This window comes from Chinchilla lanigera, unplaced genomic scaffold (assembly GCF_000276665.1).
Source record: "Chinchilla lanigera isolate Chin_1 unplaced genomic scaffold, ChiLan1.0 scaffold00106, whole genome shotgun sequence".
NCBI classification, from domain to species: domain Eukaryota; kingdom Metazoa; phylum Chordata; class Mammalia; order Rodentia; family Chinchillidae; genus Chinchilla; species Chinchilla lanigera.
The window spans coordinates 4,453,736-4,481,233 of NW_004955507.1; the positions used below are offsets into that span (position 1 = coordinate 4,453,736).

Below are 27,498 nucleotides of genomic sequence, written 5' to 3' on the forward strand. Positions count from 1 at the left end.
TAAGACAGCAAATACTGAAACATACAAAAGTATGGCTAAACACATCATAATAAACACATTACATTACACACACACACACACACACACACACAGAGAGAGAGAGAGAGAGAGAGAGAGAGAGAGAGAGAGAGAGAGACAGAGAGACAGAGAAATAGGAGGAAAATCAAATTTAGCCTGGATTCCAAAGCCCCATGCAGTCTGGCCCCAGTATATAGTATCTTTGTGACTTTTTCCCCTTATCCCATAAAGCATTCTGTATTCCAGTCATATGAAATCTGCCACTTCAAGACAAAATGAGCCTTGACCTTTTGTATCTCCAAACCTTTTCTAAGCTTATCCTGTTGCCTCAAATGGCCTCCCCTACAGCATTTCCTAAAAGTATGGTTCTTCCAGCCCCTGCTCAATGGCCCTCAGCACTGAGAACTTCAATATTCCCAAGTCAGAAACTCCCCCGTCCCTCACGTTCCCAGTCTCCTGAATATACCTTCATGTAGTCTATTTTTTCATAAGTTCAGTGTCTTCTCTGTGGGGAGCGACCTGCTTTCCCTAGCCGTACTTCTGTGGAGCAGAAAGAGGCTCTGTGGGATGAATCACATCATTCTTATAAGCAGTCTATGGGTGAGGTGAAGAGTCAGGTAGAAGGGAAGATTGTGTGTGCGTATGTGTGTGTGTGTGTGTGTGTGTGTATTACACAGATACATTTTTCATATGTAAGCCTATGAAGTAATTTATAAGCCACCCCAAACTAGTTCCATTACTCTATGATCATGGCTCCCTGGATACCTATTCCAATCAGTTAAAGCAAGTAGATAAATAGCTCAGTTTAACTGACTTTTGACAGAGTACTCCCTATAACATCAGGTGCTCTGGTATATCCTACAAAGTGAAAAATAAGATGTCCCATATGGCACAGGCTCTGTTCCAGGGTCCACAGATGTCAAAGCACAAAGGGTGAGGTGGATTTGAGTCATTCTTGCAAAGATAAGCAGGGAAGGGGTAGTTTGCAAAGTCACTGCTGATGTTTGACATTCCGGGACCCTTGTGTGGAGTGAGGCATATCTTCCTCTTCTGATGCCTGGCAGCCAAGGAAACACTGATTCAGGCCCCGGGCCACATTACAGGGATGAACAGAATGAGGACTTTTTAGTTCCTTGAGGCTTATGTTTGTTAATCACCAAACCTCAGCTTCTGGAAGGTATGGAGAAAGAAAACAAGGGCTGCTTCTCTTCCACAAGAACTGCTTATATATTATTCTGCTTCTCTGCCCCCAGTTTAAAATCAACTGTTCAGAAACCTTTTAGTTATATTCTAAGGAGCTCATTTACCAGTGTTTCCTCTGAGTCACTTAACAAAATGGAAATCCCTGTCTGCAAAGAGGGTCCCCAAGTGAGTAGGAGAGAGGATGGAAGACTATAGGCCGGATGGACAGCTATACAGAGTTTCCAGCTGCTAGGAGTGAGCTGGAAAGAAAATATATTCTGGAGCCGAGGACAAATGAAAAACTCTTAGAAAATAACAGAAAAAACCCTAGATTCCTAAACATGTTGGTTTAAGATGTCCAGCTAATATAAAATATAAAAGCATTTTCTAATCCTCATTTTCATAGTGATCTGCACATTACCAACCTGGGAGTTAAGACAAAACAAACAATAAAACATTCGGAAGCCAGCACTCAGCCTTTCCTTTTGCCTGGGAGGAAACTCCCAGGGCTCATGGCCTGTTCACACTTTGGCAAAATGGCTTGGTCCCTGAATGCAGAATACAATCTGGGAGAAATGCAAGATGCAAATCATCTGGGATCTTGTTCCAGTGGTTTATAGAGGGATCGATCTCCACCTTGCCCATATTGGAATTACCTGGTAGCTTTAAGAGCTAACTATTGGTGCCTGGGTCCCAGCCCAGAGATCCTGGTTTAATTGGTCCTGGGTGCTATCTTGGTATTGGGATTTTAAAGCCCCCAGGTAATTCAGAGCGCAGCCAAGGTTAAGCAACACTGTTGGAAGCAGGGGTGGAGATGTGTGCAGCTGCTGGTAGAAAGGAATCAAATAACTTTCTAACCGCTACATTCTGAATTTATTTTGAATAAAAAGTGTTTTTCATACTCTTTGAGTACCATTTCAGGAGGCCACATTTTTAACCCAAAAGAAGTTTTCAAAGGCCACTTTTTGTTGAATAGACTGAAGTGAGCATTTGTGCAATTTTAATAGAAGTGCTTCATTTAATGTGCTTCTCATCCCACTGGCACACCGGTGAGATGAACACAGTCCCGACTAAGTAGCAGGTAGGATGTGGCTGCACTTCACGGGAGGAATAAGAGCCTGCTCTGGTGAAGCACTGCCACTGATAACACGCTCTGAGTGTTTTTGGTACCAAGAAGGAGAATTTATTTTTGATAGTCATATTCTACAAAGTCTTTTAGATTTTTCTTAAGTCATGGGCTGTGTTACAGAGCTCGTTATGGACACAAAGTGTTCAACTATTTTTTAGGTAGAAGAAGGATATAAGGGAGGTGAAGAATATACCCTTCAGTAAACTTACTGTATTTTTCAGATATATACATATTATTTATTTAGACGACATCATATACGCTCTCACCTCTTTGTGAGCCACAAACATGCCCAAATTAGCACAAAGGGTTAAAGGGTCTGAACTCTACCTTCCAGTGAGCAAGTTTGCATCATCACTTCTCACATATTTACTGTTCTTTCTTTCTACAGGCTGCCTTCAGAACCTTTAACATTTTATAAATATGTACACTCACATATATATTCCTGCTTTTTTACAGTGTCTGTTTCAGACTTTCTTTACTGCAACACGGACTTGAAAGTCAATGTTTAGAGGAAGGACTACTTTCCTGTTCCCTCAGTCAGCTCATAAATCTCCCCAGTTCCAGGCACCTTTCTTGCCACTTGGCGCTCCCAGCTTCGGCAGCCTTTTCTCCTGAGGAGGTTCTGAATAGCCTTTCAAAGTGTAGCAGCTGACGTGGCTGCATCTGCCAGCCGGACCCTTTTCCCAAGATAAAAGAGGTCTTCATTCTAAGCTTGTGTTAGAAAAATAATACTTTCCCCTGCTCATATTTAAAAACCAACACCTGAAGGCCTTCATGGGTTAATAGCTCTCCTCACACACTCAGTGTAAGCATCACAACTGTTGAGGTTCCTTACTTCCTATCACACATCAAACAAATTCCAAATGGAATAAGCAAATGAACACAAAAAATGAAACAAGAAGGAACAGAGACGCATATTTATCTGACTGGAGGAATAGAAATGCATATGCATCTAAGTGGAATGGAAGAAACAACAAACCAAAAGATAAATAGATGTATCTATATAAAATGGAAACACTTGCCAGGTCTCTTCACGTCCAAATGCACTGCGGTGTTCCCATTTATGACTGAGAGATTTTGATAGGCCAGGAAGTGGCCAGCTTGGTACTCAGGACCTTTCACACTAGCCAACAGGTATGGGAAGAAGTTTTTAAAGTATTAGCACCTAGATATTACTTGACTACATTCAGAACCATTCTGTTTGGTTAATGTCAAATGACACCTCCGTAACCTCATGAAGTTAGATACTAATGTTCTTTGATGCAGGATTTAATGAGGGCAAAAGCAAAGCAAAAGTTATATCTTAGAGAGATGAATAAAGTGAGAAATATGTAGAAAAATAAGAAAGACTATGTTTTTTCACAGACTAGGCAGTAAGATTATGTTTACAGGGACCTTGAGAATCTTTCAGGTAAAAAATATAGTGGCTAAAGAAGAGCTTCATGTGCTTATGCAGTTTAAACATTAATATGGAACTAATTAACTCCAAAGCAGAAACATTCTGCACCTCTCTTATGGCATCCCTGACAGACTGCTTTCTGTTAGGTACTAAAAATACAGATGATCTCCTCAAGGGCAACGACCTCAGAGTCCCCTCCCCCTACTCATACCCCTACATGCTCCACATTATACCTTGAAGGCCACATGATGATGTAGCCTAGGATTAGGAAGATCCAGGGACATTCTAATCCGAGGCATTCACATTGAACTTTAAATTCAGATTTCTCCTATTCTGAATTTATTTCAGATAAATCAAATACTTATAATTCCTGACCTCTTAAAATGAAGTGAACAGACAATATTATGGCAGAGTTCAGCTATTCATCCCATATATTAGCCCTCTGTAATCCTGAGCATGTATCACTGGATTATTGGAGCAGGACGGTGTAGGACTAGGAGTCAGGAGAACTGAATGCTGAGCGGTTTGTAGATTCTCCACTTACTAGTTGTGTGACTCTTGAATGTCAGTTCATTGTGACTCAGTTTCTTTAAAGTGGTAAGAAGCAAGGTTCTATATTTTCATAATATTGTTCACAAGGTTAAATGAGAATGGTTATTAAAGCTATGATCCATAAAATCACAATAACAGGTAAAACAAAGTGTTTGGACAGATTGAAATTGTGACCAGAGGTCACAAACCTGGGGGATATCCTCTGGTCTAGATGGCTTAGTCACAGAATGTCTGAGGTCAGGTGAAGATACCATATCACTTCAAAATGTTATTCTATCTCAAGAGTCTTAGCAACTGCAGGCTCACTCAGGTCAGTGTGTTAAAGCCAACAAGGTGAAGAAAATTGTTTCCTTCATTCCTAATTTTTGGATTGTATTCCCTTGAAACGGAATTAAATAAGATATATATAGAAGAACCTAGGATCTGACCTAATACCTGTTTTAAGTTTGACTTTTCCCTTGAAAAGTGAGGCTTATTATTTTTGGATTTAAGTTGGGACTTTGGGTCCAGCTTCATATTGCTTCTGTTTGTTGAAAGACACTGGAGATTTTTATAACTTGGGCTCAGTTGATTCCTCTCCTGTCCTCTCCTGTCCTCTCCTCTCTTCTCTTCTCCTCTCTTTTCTTCCCCTCCCCTCCTCCTCCTCTCCCCCTCCCCTCCCCCTCCCCTTCCCTCCCACTCCTTTCCTCTCCTCTCCTTTCCTTTCGCTTCCTTTCCTTTCTTTCATTTTTTGGAGACAGTATCTCACTATGTAGTTCAGCCTGACCTTGAACTTACCACGTAGCCCAGGCTGGCCTCAAACTTGTAGCAATCATTTTGCCTCAATTTCCCAAGTGCTGGGATTACAGGTGTGCACCACTGTGCTTGGCTTCCTTTCATCCTTTTCTGCATAGTCTGCTTCACTGTAGCCACACCCTTCCTGAGAGAACCCCCAGAAGAGGAATATTCTTGGAGGCTAACACATAGGGATGGGGTAAATAAATTGGAAATTTGTGTCCTTGCTTGGTGGAAAATGAATTTATTGAAAGATGCTGCTCTCTGACTACCATCTCCTCCCGTTATTCTATTTGGTTCTATATAACATTCAGAATGCTTTTTAATATATGTTAATCTTAAAATATTTTAAAAATATATTATCTTTCAATTCGAGGTGACTCTTCTTTTGAACAACAATTTTAGGGAGAGCAACTGTTTCCTCTTTTCCCTAAGAAGCTAGAGTCCCGAGTCAAGGAAAAGGAGGACACTGGACATTTATTGAGCATTTACTGTGTGTCAGGATCTTTACATAAATTAGTGTTTACTTTGCTCCATGTGAGAGGAAACTGAGGCTCACAGTGATTACATAACTTCCAGAGCAGGGATTGCCGTTTTGACCTGTTAGATTACACCCTCAGGAAGTCTTTTCCTGATACTCCCCACCTAAGCTCTTTGGTTTCAGGAGACTTTGTTTTGTTACAATCACTGCTAAGGAGTCAGCTCTTCTGCCAGAAATGGCTTTGCAGGTTATTATTGAATGGTAGCAGGAGGCTTAAACGCATTTATGGCCCTCAGAAAATCAGAATTGGGATGAGAATTTTAGGGCTATAATGGACTTTGCCAAATATATAACAAACCTTGAATTCTTAAGCTGTGGAAACTGAGGCCAGGAAATAAGGGTAAATGACTCTTCCCAGGTCATACAGTTAATTAGCGGTGAAGCTGGGACTTGAAGGCTGTGAACTGAGCATGCCCATTGTGAACTACAGGGAAGTGGAAAAAGAGAGGAATAAAATATTTTTCTTTCCTCCTAAGAAAGAAGAGGAGAAGCCACGTACATGTAGCCAGAAAAAAGAGCCAGTCTGTGAAACTACAGATCTAGGGTGGGCTAAAGAACTTAGTAAGTGACTTCCCAGACTGTGTTTTGTTCCCATTGTACATACAGTTGGGAGCCAAATGCAAGCCACCAAAGTTGCAGTGAAACAGCGAACAATTATAGCACAAATATTTGTGGGCAGCTGTGGGAGTGCAAGCCACCTGCTCCAAGTTTACAGCTTTGTTATAGTTGGTAAACATTAAAAATGGAATGGGAACGCCCCCAGACTGCAGAGCATCCCATGCCCTTCCTGAGAGGCCTTGTTGGGGGAGCTGGGTTGGCCTTTCCTCGATGAGGCACCATCTCGCTGTATCTGAGAGCTGCATTCTGTTGGTAGATCATTGTTGCCAATAGCCTCCTGGTACAGATTCATATATTTATAGTTTGCAGGGGCCACAGAAGCCCCAGAATATAATCTGCCTCCTATTGTTCAGATGAGGAAACTGAGATTAAGCAGTGACATATCCAAGGAATACAGTTAGAGGGAGAAGAACTCTCTGAACTTTTGACCCTTTTCTCATCTTCTTCTAAGCCCCATGAAATGTGCGGATAAAAAGGGAGCCATAGTGTTACAGAACATTATTGCTGGAAGGGACATGGTTCTCAACCAGGATTTTGGGTTGTCACATGACCAAGGGCACAGTTAGTGTTGAATGGGCAGTTTCCAAGAATGCCAAATGGCTTGCAATGTACTAATCTTGCATAGTGAAAAAGTGTTTTGCTCAAATACCAAGAATAACTTTGTTGGGAAATGTTCTGCCCAAAATTTGACTTTAAAGTTGAGGACTCTAAGCCTAGAGACAGAGAAGAACTTGACCAAGATCCGAAAGGAAATCAGCAGTTCCCTGACTCTAGACCATCCTTTGTCTTACTCCATCCCACTGGGCCTCTGAGTGAATTAGTAGCAACCTTGGCCCCTTTAGCAAAAGGGTGACTTCAGCTGCCTCCCTGTTCAACTTTTAAACTATTCTTCACTTGCTCCTAAACAATATATTTCCAGGCCTGTACTTACTTGGACTTCAGGCCCTCCTGCCCATAAGGCTGCAGCAGATACTGGTGCACGAGCTTGTCCCTGAGAGTCCCAGCCAGTTTGATTTTCTTTCTTGATCGATGCAAGTTGATGATGAAAAGTGTAATGGAGCCTCGAACATAGTTGTGACTGAGAGAGAGAGAGAGAGAGAGAGAGAGAGAGAGAGAGAGAGAGAGAAAGTGGCCAGTTAGATGCACCACCTAAATAATATATAGCCTGCACAAAATAGGACCACCCCAGAAGATGGCTCTTGTTTTATGGATCTTGGCCACAACAGACCTTCAAACATGAAGGTCTTGTTTTTGTGGTTTCCTGAAAAGAAGATACCCGCTTCTTACCACATTCCTTCTATTCTTGTTTAAATTTATTGCAGTGATTTTAGAAGAAAAATCATATTTTTCTGAATACGAATGTAAAACATGATTAAAAAACAAAGGAGAAAATAAAATTCCCCATAATTACAGAATTTTGAGATATAACATTTTGGTAAACACTCCTCCAAGTATTTTTTGTTACTAATTTGACAAATATTTATTAAGTACTTCGACACATACACAAATATTACTGTCTTTATATAACTTGTACCACAGTATTTACATGGCTCTTTTTCAATTAATGAACATTTTAAACATGTTCTCAAGTTATTATGTATTCTACTTGCAGAAGAATAGAATTTTTAATAATAGCAATGAAATATAATTTATTTAGTTAGTCCCCTACTTTTGACTTTGTGTTGTTTTCAATTTATGCCATAATAAATTCTGTCATGAAAGACTTCACTCTACATAAACTTTTTGCACATCAGGGTTACTTTGGGTTTTTAAAACTCTAGAAGTTGTAGTCACTAGGTCAAGGGGGAATGTGCATTGTGTGCTTTCTCACTCATTTTTCTAGTTCATTCCCTGTGGTGGTTCTATCTGTGGGAAGATTTTATGTCCCTGCTCTACTGAAACAGAAAGGGACCACATGATTTGCTTTGCTAGTAAAATGTGAAAAGATATGTTAAAACTTTTGTGCAGAAGCTTTAGGAGCCCCTATGTTTTGCTATGTTTCACTGTGTTTCTTTTCCCTCTGCCAGAAGGCTGACAATTGTTTTGAGAGAAACTGAGCTATTGATCTAGGTGCCAGAATGAAGATGAGGCAGAGGAGAGCTATAGTTGAACCATGATGAACAAGTAGTGTGAATGAGAAATAAATTTCCTTATTGAAAGTCACGGATATGTGAGGGTTCTTTGTTATCACAGCATAACCTCGCTTGTGCTAATGGATACACACATTTTGAAAATAATAACTGTCCAGAAAGTTTTTTTTTAGGAATTTGCTTCTACTGGGTCTGTATGATGGCACCAATGTCCTCATATCCTTAAGAATATAAAAATTAATCTTTTAAAATATCCTCACTGATGTGAGAGGTCAAAATGGGGTCTCAATGTGTGGTAGTATGTATTTTTTTCCAGTTCATACTGAAGTGCCACATTTTTTCACTTGCCCATCTGCTACTTTATTTCTTCTTTTATATACTGCCTGTTCATGTCTTTTGGCCATTTTCTTTTGATTTATAAACACGATTTATTTGTTAAAGATAGAAATCTTTTGTATATATGCATGGTGCAAAACTATCCCACAGTTGTCTTTGTCCATTTCAGTTTACATTGTATTCTGATATATATAGGTTAAAAAGAACTCTATGTAGTCAAATTTATCTTTTCGATTCCTGCTTTTTCTGTTTTACCTACCCCAAGATTATAAAACTATTCACCATTTGGGATTCTTTTAAACCAGTACAGGATGTCCAGAAGCCTGGGAGAACTATATGCCTACATGTAAGAGTTTTTCAGCATGTATCAACAGAACTATAATGATTTCCTTCTCTCTGTAGGAAAAAAGACCTTGTTTTTAAGGGGTCCCTTAAGGCCCCATCTGGATGGGTTAATGAGAGGAAACAGAAAGAACGACCCAGCCCTGCCTTCAAAGGAGAAGCTTGGAGAAACTCTAAGTCAACTTTGTCCAAAGGGAAACACCGTTCTGTGCAGACGCATCACCCCTTGATCTTTGGATCACTGATCTCTGCTTTTAAAGGTGCTAATTAAGAGTTTAGCAACCAAGGGCAGGTCAATATATAACTTGGGATTTTTCAGGGAGGTATGGTTTCCAGAGCTCTTCCCTGAAAATTCTGATTCAATCCATTTAAGCTCCAGGCCTGGGAATCTGTATTTTAAAATCTTTCTGAGCTATTTGGCCAATAAGCTGGGTTTGGAAACACTTACTTAGAACAACCCATTAAGGTTATGAGAAGAACTCCTAGAATACCAGCAGGCTGTGCATCAGAGTATTTTCTTGTACCTTGCACATTATTGTGTTTAAAGCTTTTTAGATGCCTAAATTTACAAATTCTTAAAATGTCTCTCCTGTGTAGTCTCTCCTGCAGCCCCTTCTAATCCCATGTTAACTAGCTACTGTAGCAAAATGAATCAGAAGAAAATGCCAATAGATTTGAGAAGACATGTGTCACCGCAGCTCTGGAGAAAGATGTTGACAGTCTGTGCTGTCACTGACCATCACTAGAACAACTAGATTCCATTGATGGGCTTTCAGTTTAGCTAAAAATATGTCCAAACTTGAGGAAGAGATCATTACTGTACTCTGGGCCTCAGGGTGTGAGCAAAATAGGCATGGATGGGTACTAGTTTTGCCAGATTGAAGTAAACCCTTTTGCAAGCAACTATCAAATAATACTCCCAAGGCCAGAATCAGAGAGGAGAGAGCCACATGCTTGCATTTACGAGTTTCTCTTCAACAGATTTGGGGCAGAATGAGCCCTTAGAGCTTTAGAGAGAAGGGTAGGCTGTGGGGAAGTGGTGGGTGGGAGGGACATTTGAAATCATAGCACCGCTGCGGGGAAGGCTGTCTTTTCAAGCTGCTTGGCAATGGTCTGATCTCCATTTACACAGTTCTCCTGGGGGAGACAAACCAGTACAGGCCAGGACAAACGTGGAAGGTTCTCACAGACCTTTTGGGCCCTCCTCAGGCAGACTGGCACTGAAGACAAGACTGCCTGAGCTATCCCTCATCCTGCTTGTGATAGGCAAGGACATGAAACAGAAACTTTTTGGCTGGAAGGTAAATTCTTGGCTGCTGGTTACAGTATCAACCTAAGAGTACTGTGTTGAGACTCCAGATTCTTGAAGAATGTGTATTTTCTGCCCACAGAAAACTAATCCTGTAGGAGTGTCTGTTCCTTAAGAAAATGGTGTCCTAAGGCTTGGTCAGTGGGCCATTTTTGACACCTGATGTCAAGTCCAGGTGGTTTTCAGTCACCGTTGTGAATGGCCTTGTCTGGAGAGAAGCTGTCTGGATAGAACGTCCATCTTGCTCTTTTTCACCAGCAGCCAATCCATGTATCTGGAGTTCATCTCTGCTGGCTGTTCTTTTCCTGCTTGATGTCTTCTCTGTGTTGCCATGGGAGGAGGAGGAAGTGAGTCAGGGAAGGGAAACTTGAACTGGAATATCCTTGCTATAAGAGGTGGGAGATGTCATGTGGGTGGTGCATCTTGAGTACCAGATAGAAAACAGTCCTGCTGTAGAAATATCTCCAGTGAGGCTGGGGGTCTGGGAACAGAAAGGAGGATGATGCTTTGCAGCCCATGGTCATTTCCAGTGAAAGTCAATGTGCTTGAGCACTGGGTTGGTCCATTATATCCAAATCTAATTCAAAGGTTTGGGTTCCGTAAAAGTCAGGCCATGTTTTGCCAAACATTTTTTCCCCTTAATTTCAAAGCCCCTGTGTATTTTAAGGGAAATTTAATCCACATGTTTCTGATTCATTTACACTTAAGTCATCAAAATATTTTTTTTGCAAGAGTCATTTGATGTCCAAGAAGCCTCAGGAACCTTTTTTATGAGCTTTTGAAAAAACTTCTTCTGAAAAACAGGAAGTTGTGTTTTGCCAATAGTAAACTAACTTGAACCCCAAAAGGCCCAGTTTTGCTTCAACATCCACCAGGTTCCAATTGGTTCTGAACTTGGCTACAGACCTCAGCTCCATCCCACAAACATACATTGTCTCAGTAGAATGGTTCATAAGAAAAGGTTTCTCTGTTAAAACTTGATTGTTCTCTGAGCAAGATCTGGGGTGAGAACTGCTAATTTGTTAACTCTAGCATCTTAATTTGTGAACTCTAGAGTGGAAAGCAGAAAAGCACCTGCTGGTGTTGATATGAGCACCTAACTTTGTCTTCTAAATCAACTACAAGCAACAAGGGTCTGGTAGGTCAGAAGTGACCCAGAGTGCAAGAGGCTGCCAGGAGAGGCAGTAAGGTCTCTAAGTAGATGTTCTATGACTGTCAGAAAGAAGGAAAAGGACGTCTTGTGTGCAATAGGGTGCTGGGCCAAATGACTCTAAAGGTAGAACCTTTAGAATTCAGGAAGATAACATAAATGCAAATACCTGGCAAGGTGCTTGTTACATAGCAAATGTTCAATACACATTGGAGTGCAGTTGTTCTTTTGAAAGACACTTCCTTTGCATTGTTCTGTTACTAAGTTTCTCCTTTCTTATCCAATTCCTGTTTTGACTCAGAATTTTTTTTTTTTTTTTGACCGGGAATCGAACTCACGAATTTGCACTTGCCAGGCGCGCTTGTGCCACTGAGCTATATCCCCTGCCCTTGACTCAGAATATTTATTTTTAGAGCAATGGTCAAAGCTGATTAGCATGAAGCCAACATGCCCACTCTTGGTCAATTCTGACTTTAACCTCTTTGGCCACAAATAAATTAATGAATCAGTAGTGATTTCTTAGGACCATTATACAGAATGTAGGGCACAGATAAGGCACATGGCTTCCCAGAGAAGAGTGCAGACACACCTCTATTCTTGTGAATACCTACCTAGGCACCTGACACCTGCTATGTGGAGGAGATGTGTAACCTTAGCTGGCTCCATTGTAGGTATGCTTTATGGGTTTAGGATCTTTGCCTCAATTTTTATCTTTATGGGTCATATATGACATAATTCATGATCCATGGATTATGAAAGCCTTTGCTCATTTCTTTTTAATGGGGAAGTGAAGAGATTGTACTAAAAGGAACCTCGTGGTATCCCATCTGGAGTTTCCAAATCCAGATGATTTTACTAATTTGTCGAGGGCGCATGATAGTGAATGGTATAACTAGCAACTCTACCACACCATCTCCTCTTGGTGATATCACAGAGGAAAACAGCAAAATTATAAGTCAGTAGTAACATATTGATGCCCTATTTCTGCATTCATTCATTCATCCATCTATCAAATATTTATGAGACCTTCATGCTACTTATAATATGAGATACTAAGAATATAAAAATGAATAAAATGCTGGCCTGAGTACATGGTGTACTTAGAACATTAGCAACAACTTCCCATGAGAATGTCAAAGAACACTTGGATGAACATCAGGCTAAGTATATGTAGGGAAGACATACAAATCCTGCTAAACCCATATGGTGCCAGACACTTTTTTCTTAGGTCCCTAGAACAGTAGTATAAAGGCCAAAGATTGGTATATTTTCCAATAGGGGCAGAAGGTGCCAAGAGCAATTTTTCTCTCTTGAGGCTGGGTGTCTACCATTTGGGTGGTTACCTCAGGGGTAGGCAGAGACAAGGAATACAATGTTCCCTTGTGTGATGATCAGATAACTCCAGGCCAAGGCCATACAGCAGTCACCCTGTCAGGTATGGGATTGAGCTTCCTGCTGAGCAAAAGGGATGTTGAAAGCCTCTGGCCTCTGCCCAAACCAGCCTTCCCTCACCTACAATAGGCACTTGTATCTACAGGCAAGACAATTGGCTGTTTGCCCCCCTTTGCTCGGAGTTATTCTTTGAAAAAGCTTATCATGAGGAATTAGCTGGCTTGGCTCCTGTCTCATCAAGGACTGAGAAGAAGCATCTGGTGTAATCTGACCACACAGCTCTTTGTGCTTCCCCTCCCCTTGATCAGTCCCTGATAGGCTTGACAGGCCCAGGGATAGAGGTCTGGCAGGAGGAATCTGCCACAATTCTGCTCCCAGGTTTTCTGCACAGTAAGAGAAAGTTGTCTTATCCAGGGCAGCCTGCTCTCCTTAAACAGGAAGTGATGTCAGAAAGACATATTTGACCAGATGGGTTTTACTTTAAGAACAATTTTAAAATTTTCTCTCATAGTCTTCATATTTTAAAACTTTTTTTATCTGTTTATTTACTGATCGCTAATTTTCCCGTTTGTTTTAAAGACAACTCTAAATGACCACGAGTGCTTTAGCTCAAAAAAAAAAAAGGATAACCACACATTACCACACTGGAATGTTATACCTCTGGGGATCTTTTTCCTCATTACCCATCCCCCATCTCTAAAAGAAAGCCTACATTTGATTTATCTTCTTAACACAAAATAGCTGAGAAGATTTTCTTTCTTTCTTTCTTTTTTTTGTAGTAATGAAAGCAGCTCTAAAGCTATCCTCAGGCACTCTTCTAGTTCTGGGGTACCCAGTTTGAGACACATTGGTCTGGAGTTAGGTTCCTCTTAGTGCAGCTCTCAGCATGCGTTTTATAATTGGACACCTTTTTCTTAAGCTCTGTGGGTGGATTGTAGGACAAGACATGGCCTTTGCCTTGGCTTAGGCTTAGGCACACAAAAAACTTCATGGACTTTATGTCAACTGGCACAGAGAAAATACCCAGCAAAAATTTGTTAGATGAACAAATAGCATGTATCTTATAAATTTCTTTCTTTCTTTTTTTCTTGTTTTTTTTTTTTTTTTTTTTTTGGTGCTGGGAATTGAACTCATGACCTTGCACTTGCCAGGCAGGCACTGTGCTGTAGAGCTATATCCCGGCCCCACTATAAATTTCTTTATGAATAGATCCTGTAAGTATGAAAAGAGAGGTATAACTGGAAAAAAGTGTGTTTGTCAGAACCATGTGAAACTTGCAGTGTATGGTGACTCCAGAGGCAGTTTTCAATTAATATCAGTGAATACAGATAATTCTTGAAGAGGTTCCAAATGGCATAGAATTCTCAGGGGCTGAAACCCATTGGGATGGCCTTTCTGTTCCATTTTTATGAGGACTTACTTGTGGTGGTTTGTGCAGTGAGCATAAATCCTTAGTTTGTCCCGGATCACTCGGCCAGGCCGTGGCTTCCTCTGGAGCCCAGCCACATGCACTGCCAAGACTTTGGGGCCAATCAGGCGCTTGTAAAGTAGTGAGAGCCAGTAGTCCTGAGAACACAGAGGCAGAGTATCAGGAAGAGAGCTCAGTTCAGGTATTGTGAGTAACTATGACATCCACACCGGCCAAATTTTTTTTTACCAAGAATCATCCCAGTAAAATACTTACTCTGGATTGACAATGAAGTGGGTACCATCTAAAGTGGCCTTTTCTATGGGATAAATGTGGAATGGTTATGGAGAAGAGCATATGAACAAATGCATCAAAGTTTTTCACACATATAATAACCAATTGAGGTCTTACATTTTTAAGTATTTTTTCCCCTATGACTTTACTTTTGTGCTGGCTTATGGCTTCTGTTTAATTGTAAGATGAGAGGTTTCTAATCCTTAGAATTGTTACCAATATGAGAACCCAAAATATCATCCTCCAAATATTGTCACTGGGAACTACTATCAAAGGAGTAGGGACATGGAGCTTTTCTAGACAGGCACTTAGAGTTCTCAGTTCCAGGGCCACAAAGACAAACAGAAAAATATTTGTATATCATAGTGCTAACACCTGGTTGTTCTCAGTAATCTACAATAAAAACAATTCTAAATTAAATAAGAGCATGACACTTTAACCATTCTAGGTTTCACTTGTAACTGATAATATTTAATTGGTAATCCATGTGTTATAGTTTGTATCTAGATGTCTCCCCAAAGCTTCATGCATCATAAGTGGGGCAGTTAGGAGATAGCTGGACCTAGTGTGTGTGAGTAATATGGATTAAGGGTGTGTGATAACTACTTTAGTCCACTAGTTGGTTTAGCATAGTTCTGAGTGTGGATAAAGGGAAGGCCCACCCTGCAAGTGAGTGAAACTAACCAATAGCCTTGTAGCCTGAATGGAATAAAAGGGAAAGGGAGGCTTACTGCTACTGCTTCCTCCCTATTGCCTGCCCTGCCATGAACTGTTTCTCCTCTACCATGTCCTTCTGCCCTGCTGCCCTGCCTTAGAGTCAACTCTGGACTGAAACCTCTACAAACTGTGAATTAAAGTAAACCTTTCCTCCTTTAACTGGTGTTGGGTATTCTGTCCCAGTAGCAAGAAAGTAATTAAGGCACCATGTATGTGTCTGATCTTACAAAAGCCTTCTATTAAGCCACCTTAATTTCTGTTTGTTTGCTACTTTTCACATTACGTTCTTCTTTTTGATACCAATATATGCATTTGAATTGTATTTGATACCAGTTGTATTTTTTTGTATTTATTTGACACCAATAAATCCCATTTGTATTTATTTGATACCAATATGCATTTGTATTGTATAATATCCTCATATCTATGTAGGATAATAACTTCAGTGTTTAAAAAGTCATGTAAAACGGCTAGTTAATTTGTTACTCCCCACTTCACTCCAAATTGTGGAATTCAGTGAACATATTATTATTCAGTGTGTAACCTTCAGTGTTAAAGACATAAGTCATGCCGTTTACCTTCGTCTTTTCATGCAGAAACCTCTTGATGATACTTGTCTTTTTGTGTGATCATCTATAGCATTAGCTGCCTAAAAGCTTCTGGTGAATTGCACAAAATAAAAAAAATTCTCAAAGTCCCTCTGCCACCAGGTTAGCTCCAAACCCACCAGTATTTGTCTCTAAGTGTTATCAGTCTGTTTACTTTAATTAATTTTAAGTGGCCCTAAGATGACAGTTAACTGTAGTTTCCTAATATTAAAAATGGCACATATTCAATTGCTATCAATCATATAGATGGAAAAATGTCATTGGTTTAATTTATTCTTATTTGGTTACAATTTCTGTGGTTTTTATCATCACTCTGTGAAGTGTCTCTCATATTCCAATGAGATTTACACTTTTTTTTTACTAATTTATAACATGCCATTTTAAAAATAAATGTTTAATACAACTTAATATTTTAGTTGATTACTGTTATCCTGGTACATCTTCAGTAGTTCCCATGGTTAGAGATTATTATTCCTTTTTTGTACATACGAAGAAGGGTTCAAGATATTTAAAGGTACATTTCAAGTCACAAAACTAGTCAAAGGAGCCTTCAAAAAAGAATAAGGATTCATTTATCTCTAGTTGTTGTGCAAGACTTTCATTCTCTCTAAGAAATACAAAGTCATACACCATAAAGACATAAGACAACTAACAAACAAGAATTCTATAGATACAGAATCTGAAAGGGATCCTGCGTTTTAGTTTTTTCTTTTTTCTTTTTTTTTTTCTGGTACCGGAAATCGAACTCACGATCTTGCGCTTGCCAGGCAGGCGCTGCGCCGCTGAGCTAAATCCCCAGCCCGGATCCTTCCTTTTAGTACAGGGAGTTGCTATAATTGAATTTCTGACTCCTATATTCTCAGGTCATTTACAAGAAAGGTGAGAGCACAAAATACTTCTATTTCTCCAATTCCAACTCACAATTTTCTTATCCATCATTTCAACGTCTGACATCAAACAAGTGTTTATTATGTAGGAAATGTGAAAAAGTTTAATAGGCTTGCTCTCACACTTTCGTTTAGTGATGGCAGTTTTCACTTAAGGTAAAAAAACATTTGTAGCAACCCATTCATGTTTAGGAAGAAAATATATTCTCAATAATTATGCAAAAATAAATATATATTTCAGAGAAATTGATACAGTTTCATCATGATTAAGTCATAAAGTTGAATTTATATACAGATTTATTATTTGAAAACACACTTCTTTCCCCTATGGGATAGTTAAATGCCAAAATGTTCTCTCAGAAAGGTGTGGATACTTGGGTAATGCTCTAAAGAAGTTTTGAAGTAGATCCATAAAATAAGTTGATGAAGTTAATTCTTAATGACTAGTACCCTCCCCAGACAGCTTTTCTTTCGTGGTAAAATGCACAGAAAACTTATAACATCAACCATTTTAATAGTTCAGTGATGTTAAATACAGTCATAATGCTATGTAACCATTCTCACCATCTATTTCCATAACTCATCTCATGCTGTAAAACTGAAACTCTATAACTGTTAAACTTTAATCTCCTATTTTCTTCTCCCTTGGAAGCCACTTTATGTGTACCTCGTATTCTATTTTATGTGTATCTCATGTAAGTGAAGTCATAAAGTATTTTACTTTTTTGTGACTGGCATATTTCACCAAGCATAATATTTTTAAAGTTTATCCATGTTGTACCGTATGTTAGAATTGTCATTCTTTTTTATTTTAAAGAGAAAAAAACAATAACAAAATAACAACAGCAAAGACAAAAGCAAAACAACAAAAACAATAAAAATGATGCAGAATTTCAAAACAAGATAGGAATTAACCATGGCTGTTATATTACATATTGTTATCTTCAACAAAGTTGCTCAGATTACCAGATGTAAGAATGCAAGATTGATCAAACCATTAAAGAGAATAAAAAATAATTTTAAAGCATTAGAAATGATACAGAGCTTCACTAAACAAGATGGTAGGAATTCTACCATGGTTATATTGTTGTCTTCAAATTAGTTGTTCAGATTGCCAGATATAAGCATGCAAAATTGGTGAAGAAGAAAGTTAAGCATTAACTGTTCAATAAACCAATAGACATCAACAGTACAATTATCACAGCTAACCTTCTATATACATATGTATTTTTTTCCTTTCCTTTTTTCTTTCTTTTCTCCTTTCCCTCATCCCTGTTGTTCCTTCACTTTGAGCAATTTTGTTCTCTTTGACAATATCTATTGTACATTTCAGGTTTTATTTACTCTTTCAGGTTCTTTTCTTATTTTAAAGATTAAAAAAACTAACAAAACAACAAGGAAGACAAAATCAAAACAACAGCAAAAACGATGCATGACCTCAAAATAAAATGATAGGAATTAACAATGGTTGCTACATTACATACTGTTATCTTCAACAAAGTTACTCAGTCCACCAGACATAAGAATGTAAGATTGATCAAATAATCCAAGACAGTAACACGTAAAAAAAAAAAATTGGAAATGATGCAGAGCTTCACCATACAAGATGGTGGGAGTTCAACAATTGTTCTTATACTGCATACTGTTGTTTTTCAGATCAGTCATTCTGATTACCAGATTCAAGCATGCAAAATTGGTCAAGAAAAAAAAATTAAGCATTGACTGTTCCTTTCAATAAACCACAAACATCAGCAATACGCCTATCCCAGCTATCCTTGTATATACATATAATTTAGGTTTTCATTTTAAAGAAAAAAGAAAAAGCCAAAATAAAAAAAAAACAAATACATAAACAAAACATCATAGAGATACAGAATTTCAAAACATGGTGATAGGATATTAACAATGGTTCTTATATTACATAATGTTATCTTCAAAATGGGTGCACATAGAACCAGATATAGTCATGTAAGATTGACCAGTTACACATTAGCATTTTCTTTCAATAAACCAAAAGATATTAATAGTACAATTATCCTAGCTATCCTGTATATACATATACATTTTTTTCTCTTCCATCTTTCTTTTTCCTCTCCCCATCTTCAACTGTATTTGAGCTCCTTCCTATTTGAGCAGTTTCTTTCCCCTTGCACAAAATCTATTGTACCTTTCAGATTTTATTTACTCTTTCATATTCTCACACCAGGGAGAAAATATGATGTTTACATATGTGGGTCTGATTTATTTCACTTGTAAGTATGGTCTCTAGTTGCATCCACTTTCCTATAAAAGACTCAAGTTTATCTTTTTTAATACCACATTGTTTTTATCCATTCCTCAGTTGATTGGCATTTGGGTTGGTTCCAAGATTTAGCTATGACAAATTGTGCTGCTATAAACATGGGTGCACATATATTGCTGTGGTATGATGTTTTCAGTTTTTCTGGAGAAATATCCAGAAGAGGAATAGCTGGGTTAACTGTGACCTCTAATCCTACTTTTGTGAAGAGCCTCCACACTGATTTCCACAGTGGTTTCACCAGTCTACACTCCTACTAGCAGTGGAAAAGGATTCCTTGTTCCTCACAGCCCCACAAGCATTTATTATTGGCTGATTTTTTGATGATAGCCATTCTTTCTCAGATGAGATGGAAACTTAGTGTTGTTTTAATTTCCATTTCTCGAATGACTGATGATGTTGAACATTTTTCCATATATTTATTTGCCATTAGTATCTCTTTAGTAGAGAAGTGTGTATTCATCTCAGATACCCATTATTGGATTGGGTCTTTGAATTCGGGGGGCCTGATATTTAAAAATTCTTTATGTATTCCAGATAGAAGTCCTTTGTCTGAGGGACAGTGGGCTAAAATATTTTCCCAATTTGTGGGCTTTCTTTTTACCCTGTTAGGGACTTCTTTTGATGTGCAAAACTTTTCCATAAGATGCGATCCCAGTCGTTGATTCTTTGAGTATTCCCTGTGCAGTTTGATTTTTGTTCATGAACTCTGTGCCTAAACCTGTGTCTTCAAGATTTCTACCTACTTTATCTTGCAGTAGATATAATGTTTCTGTTTTAATATCTAGATTTTTAAAAATCTATTTTGACTTTATTTTGGTGCATGATGATAGACATGGGTTTAATTTCAGTCTTCAGTATGTGGAAAGCCAGTTTTTCCAGCACCATTTATGAAAGAGGCTATCTTTCTTCCAGTGAACATGTTGGCCCCATTGTCAAAGATAAAGCAGCTGAATATGTTTGTAGTTGTGTCTGTATCTTCTAATCTGTTCCACTGATCTTCTGGTCTGTTTTTTTTTGCCAGTACCATGCTGATTTTATCACAGTAGCTTTGTAGTATAATTTCAGATAGGGATTGTGATTGATGCCTCTTGCCTTTCCTTTGCTTCTCTGGCTTCCTTTTGCTAAATTCTAGGCCTCCTCCAGTTCCAGACAAATTTTAGGAATGTTTCCTCTAGTTCTGTGCAGTATACTAATGGTACTTTAATTGGGTTTGTTTTGAACTGTACACCAATTTTGGGACTGTCACCATTTTCACAATGTTGTTTCTTCCTATTCACAAGCAAGGAATATCTTTCCATTTTCCGAAATCCTCTTCAATCTCTATTTTCAGAGTACTGTAATTTTTGCTGTATAGATCTCTTACTTCCTTTGTTAGATTGATTCCTAAATATTTCATTGTTTTGCATGTCATTGTTGAAGGAGTGGTTTCCCTAATTGCTCTATTAGTGAGCTTTTTTCTGGTGTACACGAATGCTATTGATTTTTGAGTGTTGACTTGGTATCCAGCTATGCTACTGAATGTGGGTATTAAATCTACAAGTGTTTTGGTGGAGTTTTGGGAGTCTTCTATGTAGAGTATCATGTAATCTGCAAATACTGATAATTACATTTCTTCCTTTCCTGTCTTTATTCCTTTTATTTTTCTTTCTTGTCTAATTGCTCTGGCTAATGGTTCCAGAATTATATTGAATAGGAGTGGAGATGGTGGACATCCTTTTCTTAGTCTTGATTTTAAAGTGAAAGCTTTTAGTTTTTGTCCATTTAGTATGATGTTGGCTGTTGGTTTGGCATAGATGGTTTTTGTCAAAGTGAGGTAAAGACCATGTAGTCCAATTTCCTGTAGGATTTTTATCACAAATGAGTACTGGACTTCATAAAAAGCTTTTTCTGCATCTGTTGAGATGGTATATGATTTTTGCCTTTGGCTGTATTGATATGATCTATTAAATTAATTGATTTGTGTATATTGAGCCATCCCTGGATTCCTGGGATGAATTTCAATTGGTTGTGATATTTAATCTTCTTGATGATTTGCTACATTCTGTTTGCTAATATCTTATCAAGACTTTTTGCATCTACATGCATCAGGGAAATTGGCCTGTAGTTCTCTTTTTTAGTTAGGGTTTTCTCTGGTTTTTGTATTAGTGTAATATTTGCCTCCAGGAATGAGTTAGGGAGAATTTTTCTGTTTCCATTTCCTGAAAGATTTTTAGAAGAATTGGCATTAAATGTTTCCAAATTTCTTGTAGAATTCAGCTATGAATTCATCAGGACCTGGAGTTTTCTTTTTTGGTAAGTTTTTTTTACTACATATTCAATTTCATTGGCTGATATTTAGTCATTGAGGATTTTTATATCTTCTTGATTGAGCTTTGGTAATTCATATGTATCTAGGAATCTGTCCATTTCCTCTGTGTTTTCCATCCCATAAGAGTAAAGATTTTCAAAGTATTTATTGATGATTTCTGAATTTCTATAGAATCTGAGAATTCTATAGAATTCCTCATTGCATGAATTTCAGTTTTTTCTTTCTTTTTTTGATAATATTGACTAGGGGTTTATGAATTTTATTTATTCTTTTAAAGAACCAACTCTTTGATTCATTAATTCTTATGTTGTTTTCTTAGCCTCTATTGTGTTAATTTCTGCTCTGATCTTTATAATTTCCTCCCTTCTTTGAACTTGACTTGCTCTTTTTTTTCTAGAAGCTGAGGTGCAGCATAAGGTTGTTTATTTGTGCTCATTTTGTTTTCCTGATGTGGGAATTCACTGCTATAAATTTTCCTGTTAGGACTACTCTCCTTGCATCCTACAGGTTCCTATAAGTTGTATCTGCATTTTTGTTTGATTGTACATATTGTTAAATTTGTTCCTTAATTGCATCTGTGACCCATTGGTTGTTCAGGAAGGTGTTATCTGATTTCTATGTATTTATGGAGTTTTTGTGATTTCTTTTGTCAATAATTTCAAATTACATTGCACTATGGTCTGATACTATGCATGGGATAATTTCAATTTCTTTGCATTTACTTAAGCATGTTGTATGGGCTAGTAGGTGGTCTATTTTAGAGAACATCCTGTGTGTAGCTGCAAAGAATGTGTACTCTGATATTGTTTGGTGGAACACTCTGTGAAGTTCTACTAATGCATTTGTTCACAAGTTTGGCTTAGTTCTGTTATTTCTTTGCTGATTTTTTGTCTAGTTGGTCTATCTCTTTGTGATAATGGGTATTAAAGTCCCCTGTTATGATTATGTTACTGCTTATTTGATTTTTCATGTCTGTTAAAATTTGTCTTATATAGTTGTGTGTTCCATATCTGGTGCATAGATATTTACAATTTTTATCTCTTCCTCTTATGGTTTTCCCCTAAAAAGTATGTAGCAACCTTCTTTGTCTCCTTTGATTATTCTTGGTTTGAAGTTCACGTTGTCTGCAAATAGAATAGCTACCCTGCTTTTTTCGGGGTTCCTGTTGCATAGAGTATTGTTTTCCATCCTTTGACTTTTAGTCAAAGATGGAATGCCCTTTGAGTTAATGCGTTTCTTTTATTTATTTATTTTTTTTTGACAGACAACGTTTACAAAATAGCAAAAGAACAGTACAGACAATACAGAGTTACAAAGTGGTAGGAAATTAACAATGCTTCTTGTATTACATATTGATATCTTCAAAGTGGCTTCTCATGAAAACAGAGACATGCAATATTGATCAATCAAGGACTCATTAACAATTTTATTCAGCAAAGAAATAGAAGACAGTAAACCAACTATGTTAACTATCCTGTATATACATACATACAAAATTTCTCCTTCTGTCCCTTCTCTTTTCCCACATCCCAGTTGCCCTTTACCCTTGAGCATTTTCCTATCATTTCACAATGTCTATCATACCTCCGAGTTTTTATTAGCTCTTTCAGGTTTTACACTAGTAAGACAATGCAGTGCTTGCACATGCAGGTCTGATTTATTTCACTTATGAGTATGGTCTTTAGTTGTGACCATTTATCTATAAAAGCCTCGAGTTTATCTTTCTTTATAGCTGAGTAAAATTCCATTATATAAAAGTACCACAATTTTCTTATCCAATCCTCGGTGGATGGACATTTGGGTTGCTACCACAATTTAGCAATTACAAATTGTGCTGCTATGAACATAGCTGCATATATATTGCTGTGGTATGATGTTTTCAGATCTGGGAAAATACCCAGAAGGGGAATAGCTGTGTTAAATGGGACCTCTAGTCCTAGTTTGTTGAGGAATCTCCAAACTGATTTCCACAGTGGTTTCACCAGTCTGCATTCCCACCAGCAGTGGAGAAGGGTTCCTATTTCTCCACAGCCTTGCCAGCATTAGTTATTGGTAGATTTCTTAATGCTAGCCATTCTTACTGGGGTAAGGTGGAATCTCAATGTTTTAATTTGCATTTTTTGAATGACTAATGATGTTGAATATTTTCTCATGTATTTATTTGCAATTTGTATTTCATGATCTGAGAAGTGTGTATTCATCTCCGCTGCCCATTTTTGGATTGGGTCTTTGAATTTGGGAGGGCTGATATTTTTTAATTCTTTATATGTTCAAGATAGAAGCCCTTTGTCTGTGGGACAGTCAGCTAAAATTTTTTCCAGGTATGTGAGTTTTCTTTTTACTCTGCTGGTGATTTCTTTAGATGTGCAGAAACTTTTCAGTAGGATGTGATCCCAGTTGTTGATTCTTTCAAGTGTTTCCTGTGCGGTTTAGTTTTTGTTCATGAACACTCTGCCTAACCTTATGTCTTCTAGGTTTTTAACCTACTTTCTCTTCCAACAGATTTAGTGTTTCTGTTTTAATATTGAGATCTGTGACCCATTTTGACTTGAGTTTGGTGCATGGTGATAGACGTGAGTCTATTTTCAGTCTTTGGTAGGTGGCTAGCCAATTTTTCCAGCACCATTTATTAAAGAGGCTATCATTCTTCCAGTGAGTTTGTTTGGCCCCTTTATCAAAGATTAGGTGGCTGAGTGTGTTTTTGGTTGTGGCTGTTTCTTCCAGTCTGTTCCATTGATCCTCAGGTCTGTTTCTTAGCCAGTACCAGGTTGATTTTACGACAGTAGCTTTATAATATAATTTCAGGTCAGGGATTGTGATTCCACCTGACTTGTCCTTGTTGCCTAGGATTTCTTTTGCTATTCTGGGTCTCTTCTGGTTCCAGCTGAATTTAAGGCATGTTTTCTCAAGTTCTGTGAGTTATGCTAATGGTAGTTTAATGGGAATTGCTTTGAATCTGTACAGCAGTTTTGGGGGTATGGTTATTTACACAATGTTGGTTCTTCCTATCCATGAACAAGGAATATTTTTCCATTTACTGAAATCTTCTTCAATCTCTTTTTTCAGAGTACTGTAGTTTTCATTGAATAGATTTTTTACTCCTTTTGTGAGATTGATTCCTCAATATTTCAATTTCTTGGATGTTATTGTGAAAGGTATGGTTTCCTTAATTTCTCTCTCAGTCTGTTTGTTGCTTGTGTATAGGAATGCTTCCAATTTTTGGTTGTTGACTTTGTATCCAGCTACACTGCTGAATTTGTTGATTAATTCAAGGAGTCTTCTTGTGGAGTTTTAGGGGTCTTCCATGTAAACTATCATGTGAGCTGCTAATAGTGATAGTTTTATTTCTTTCTTTCCTATCCTTATTCCTTTTATTTCTCTCTATTATCTAATTGCTCTGGCTATTTGTTATAGAACTATATTGAGCAGGAGTGGTGACAGTGGATATCCTTGTCTTGTCCCCAGTTTTAAAGTAAAAACTTTCTGTTTTTGTCCATTTAGAATGCTGTTGTCTGTTGGATTGTTGAAGATGGATTTGATCAGGTTGAGGTAAAGACCATCTATTCCTATTTTCTGTAGAGTTTTAATCATGAATGCATGTTGGACCTTGTCAAAAGCTTTTTCTGCATCTATTGAGATGATCATGTGGTTTTTGTCTTTGACTCCATTGAAATGGGGTATAACATAGATTCATGAATATTGAACCAACCCTGCATTCCTGGAATGAATCTGAGTTGGTCGTGATGTATGATTTTCTTGATGATTTGCTGCATTGTATTTGCTAGTATTTTATTGAGTATCATTGCATCTATATTCACTAGGGAGATTGGTCTCTAGTTCTTTTTGCTGGAGATCTGGGAAGTTGATTATTATATGTCTGGGTGTAGTTTTATTTTGGTTTTGGTTGCTTGGCATTCTATATGCTTCATTTACTTGCATATCAGGTTCTATTTCCATACTTGGGAAGTTTTCTGCTATTATTTCTGCAAATATTCTTTTTATGCCTGTTGTGTTGCCTCCTGGTGTTTCATTGACTCCTATAAGTCATTCATTATTCCTTTTTGCCTCATCTTGCAGCTGTTGACTTGATTTTTCCTAGATCCTTGTTGATTTTATGAGTTCCTTTCTTTCATGGTCACTAGCTACCATGCTGTCTTCGAAGTCTGAGATACTATCTTCAGCTTCATTCAAGTGTTTTGACAGCTTTCAATGGAAGGTTTGTTTTGCTGGAAGTCTCTTTGGATCTGGTTCATGCGTTCTAAGTCCTTTCTATATTTTTCATTGAATGCTTCTGTCCACTGCCTTTGTCCTTCTATTTTCTTATATGTTTCTTCTTCAGATGTTTTGAGCAGTTCTTTCATTATTATTGTCATTTCATTTTTTGCCTGAGAGATTATTTCTGATCTCATCTCTTCTACGGCCTTATAGAGTTGTTTCTTTACTTCCATTGCAATCATTTCAGCTACTTCAGGCATGTGTTTACCAAGTTCTCCTCTGTTGATGTCTCCTGGACTTGTTCTGAGTGGGGTGGAGTTCCGAGATTGTGTTTTAGTCCTTCATTTTGTCATGCTTGATACTGGATCCAGAAAGCTCAGTTTCCCTCTTCAGTTTCCCTCTTCTGCTGCACAGCAAAGGCCGCTGGTGTCCCTAGTTTTCCTGTTGGTCAGTTTGCCCCTCAGTGTCCGCTGAGAAGCTCCACTTAGTCTAGGGTTTTCCCTCAGTTGTTGATTTGTATCTAGTTATCCCAGATCTCAGATGTGGGCATTGGTGTCAACGAATGGCAGACCCTCTGATCCAGCATCCCCTTGCAGTTCAGGGCACCTGCATGGCCCAGACTCAGGTTGCACTGGTGTGACAATCCCGGTCCAGTGGACCTATGTCCCCAGGTAGTTTAGGGTACAGGCAAAATCCAGAAATGAACTGCAGGGTCGACAGATTGTGACCCACCTGATTCTGTGTCTCCAGTCAGTTCAGGACATATACAGGAACCAGATGCGGGCCAGACCAACAGCAATCACATACTCCCAGTGCCTGCAATCCCCCAGGGAGTCCAGGCTCAAGTAAAGCACAGCCTTGAACCACAGGACCAGCAGCTCTTGGAGCACTCGCTCACTCATTACAGGGGCCGTGCAGGGAGGGCCCACACAAGAACCCTGGTGAGAGCAGTCCCCAGGGCTTCTGAGTGAGGAATTCTTGTCTGCTGTGGGTGCAGGGAGGGGAGAGATTCAGAGTGTAATGGTGGTGGGGTCCTGGGTTGCCTGCTCTGCCCCCAGGAAGTAGATGGGAAATACCTGGCTCTCTCCGCAAGTTTCAGCTGGGAACCGTGGCAGTGGGAGTAAAGCACAGACTCGATCCATGGGACCAGCAGCTCTTGGAGCACTCCCTCACTCTGTGCAGTGCCTGCACAGGGAGGGCCCACACCGAGTTAATGTGTTTCTTGTATGGAGTATGTTGTTGGATTTTGTTTCTTGAACTGTTCTTCCAGTCTGCTTCTTTTGATTGATGAATTGAGGCTGTTTACATTAATGGTTGTAACTGATATGTAGTGGCTTACCTTTGCATGCTATTTTCCTGCTGCTGGTTTCCTTTCTTTTCCCCTCTGTTTAATTGCTTGCTCTGCTTGGTGGTTCCTTTCTACTGTTTTTCTTGGAATTATAGTCATTTTTATCTCTTTCTAGAATGTCTTTCAGTACTCTTTGTAGGGTTGTTTTGGTGGTCACAAATTTCTTCAGGTATTATTTGCTGTGGAAGTACTTTATTTCTCCATTAATTTTGAAAGATAGTTTTGCTGGGTACAGGAATCTGAGGTGGAAGTTGTTTTCTTTCACGACCTGAAATACTTTACTCCAAGCTCTTCTTGACTTGATGGTTTGTGCTGAGAAATCTGCTGTGATTCTGACAGACTTTCCTTTATAGGTGATCTGTTTCTTTTCTCTATTTTTTTTTTTTTATATTCTGTTCTTTTGCTGGATTTCTGGGACCTTGATTATTGTATATGTGGGTGTAGTTTTATTTTGGTTATGGCTAGTTGGAGTTCTATATGTCTCACTTACTGTTTGTCAGATCATTTTTCCATGCTTGGGAAATTTTCTGCTATTACTTCTGCAAATAGTCTTTTTGTCATTTGTGTTGATGCCTGATG

At 38.4% G+C, this 27,498-nt stretch overlaps 1 protein-coding gene across 1 annotated transcript in view; it reads right to left on the minus strand.

Annotated features, from left to right (window-relative positions):
• The window catches only part of Hpse2 (heparanase 2 (inactive)), a 763,300-nt gene that overhangs the window by 11,059 nt on the left and 724,743 nt on the right, over window positions 1–27,498 (minus strand). Inside the window, exons 10-11 of the mRNA XM_005407665.2 lie at window positions 14,253–14,398; window positions 7,145–7,291 (exon numbers count right to left, since the gene is read on the minus strand). Coding sequence (XP_005407722.1) covers window positions 7,145–7,291; window positions 14,253–14,398 — 293 coding nt within the window. The remainder of the gene's footprint in view (window positions 1–7,144; window positions 7,292–14,252; window positions 14,399–27,498) is intronic.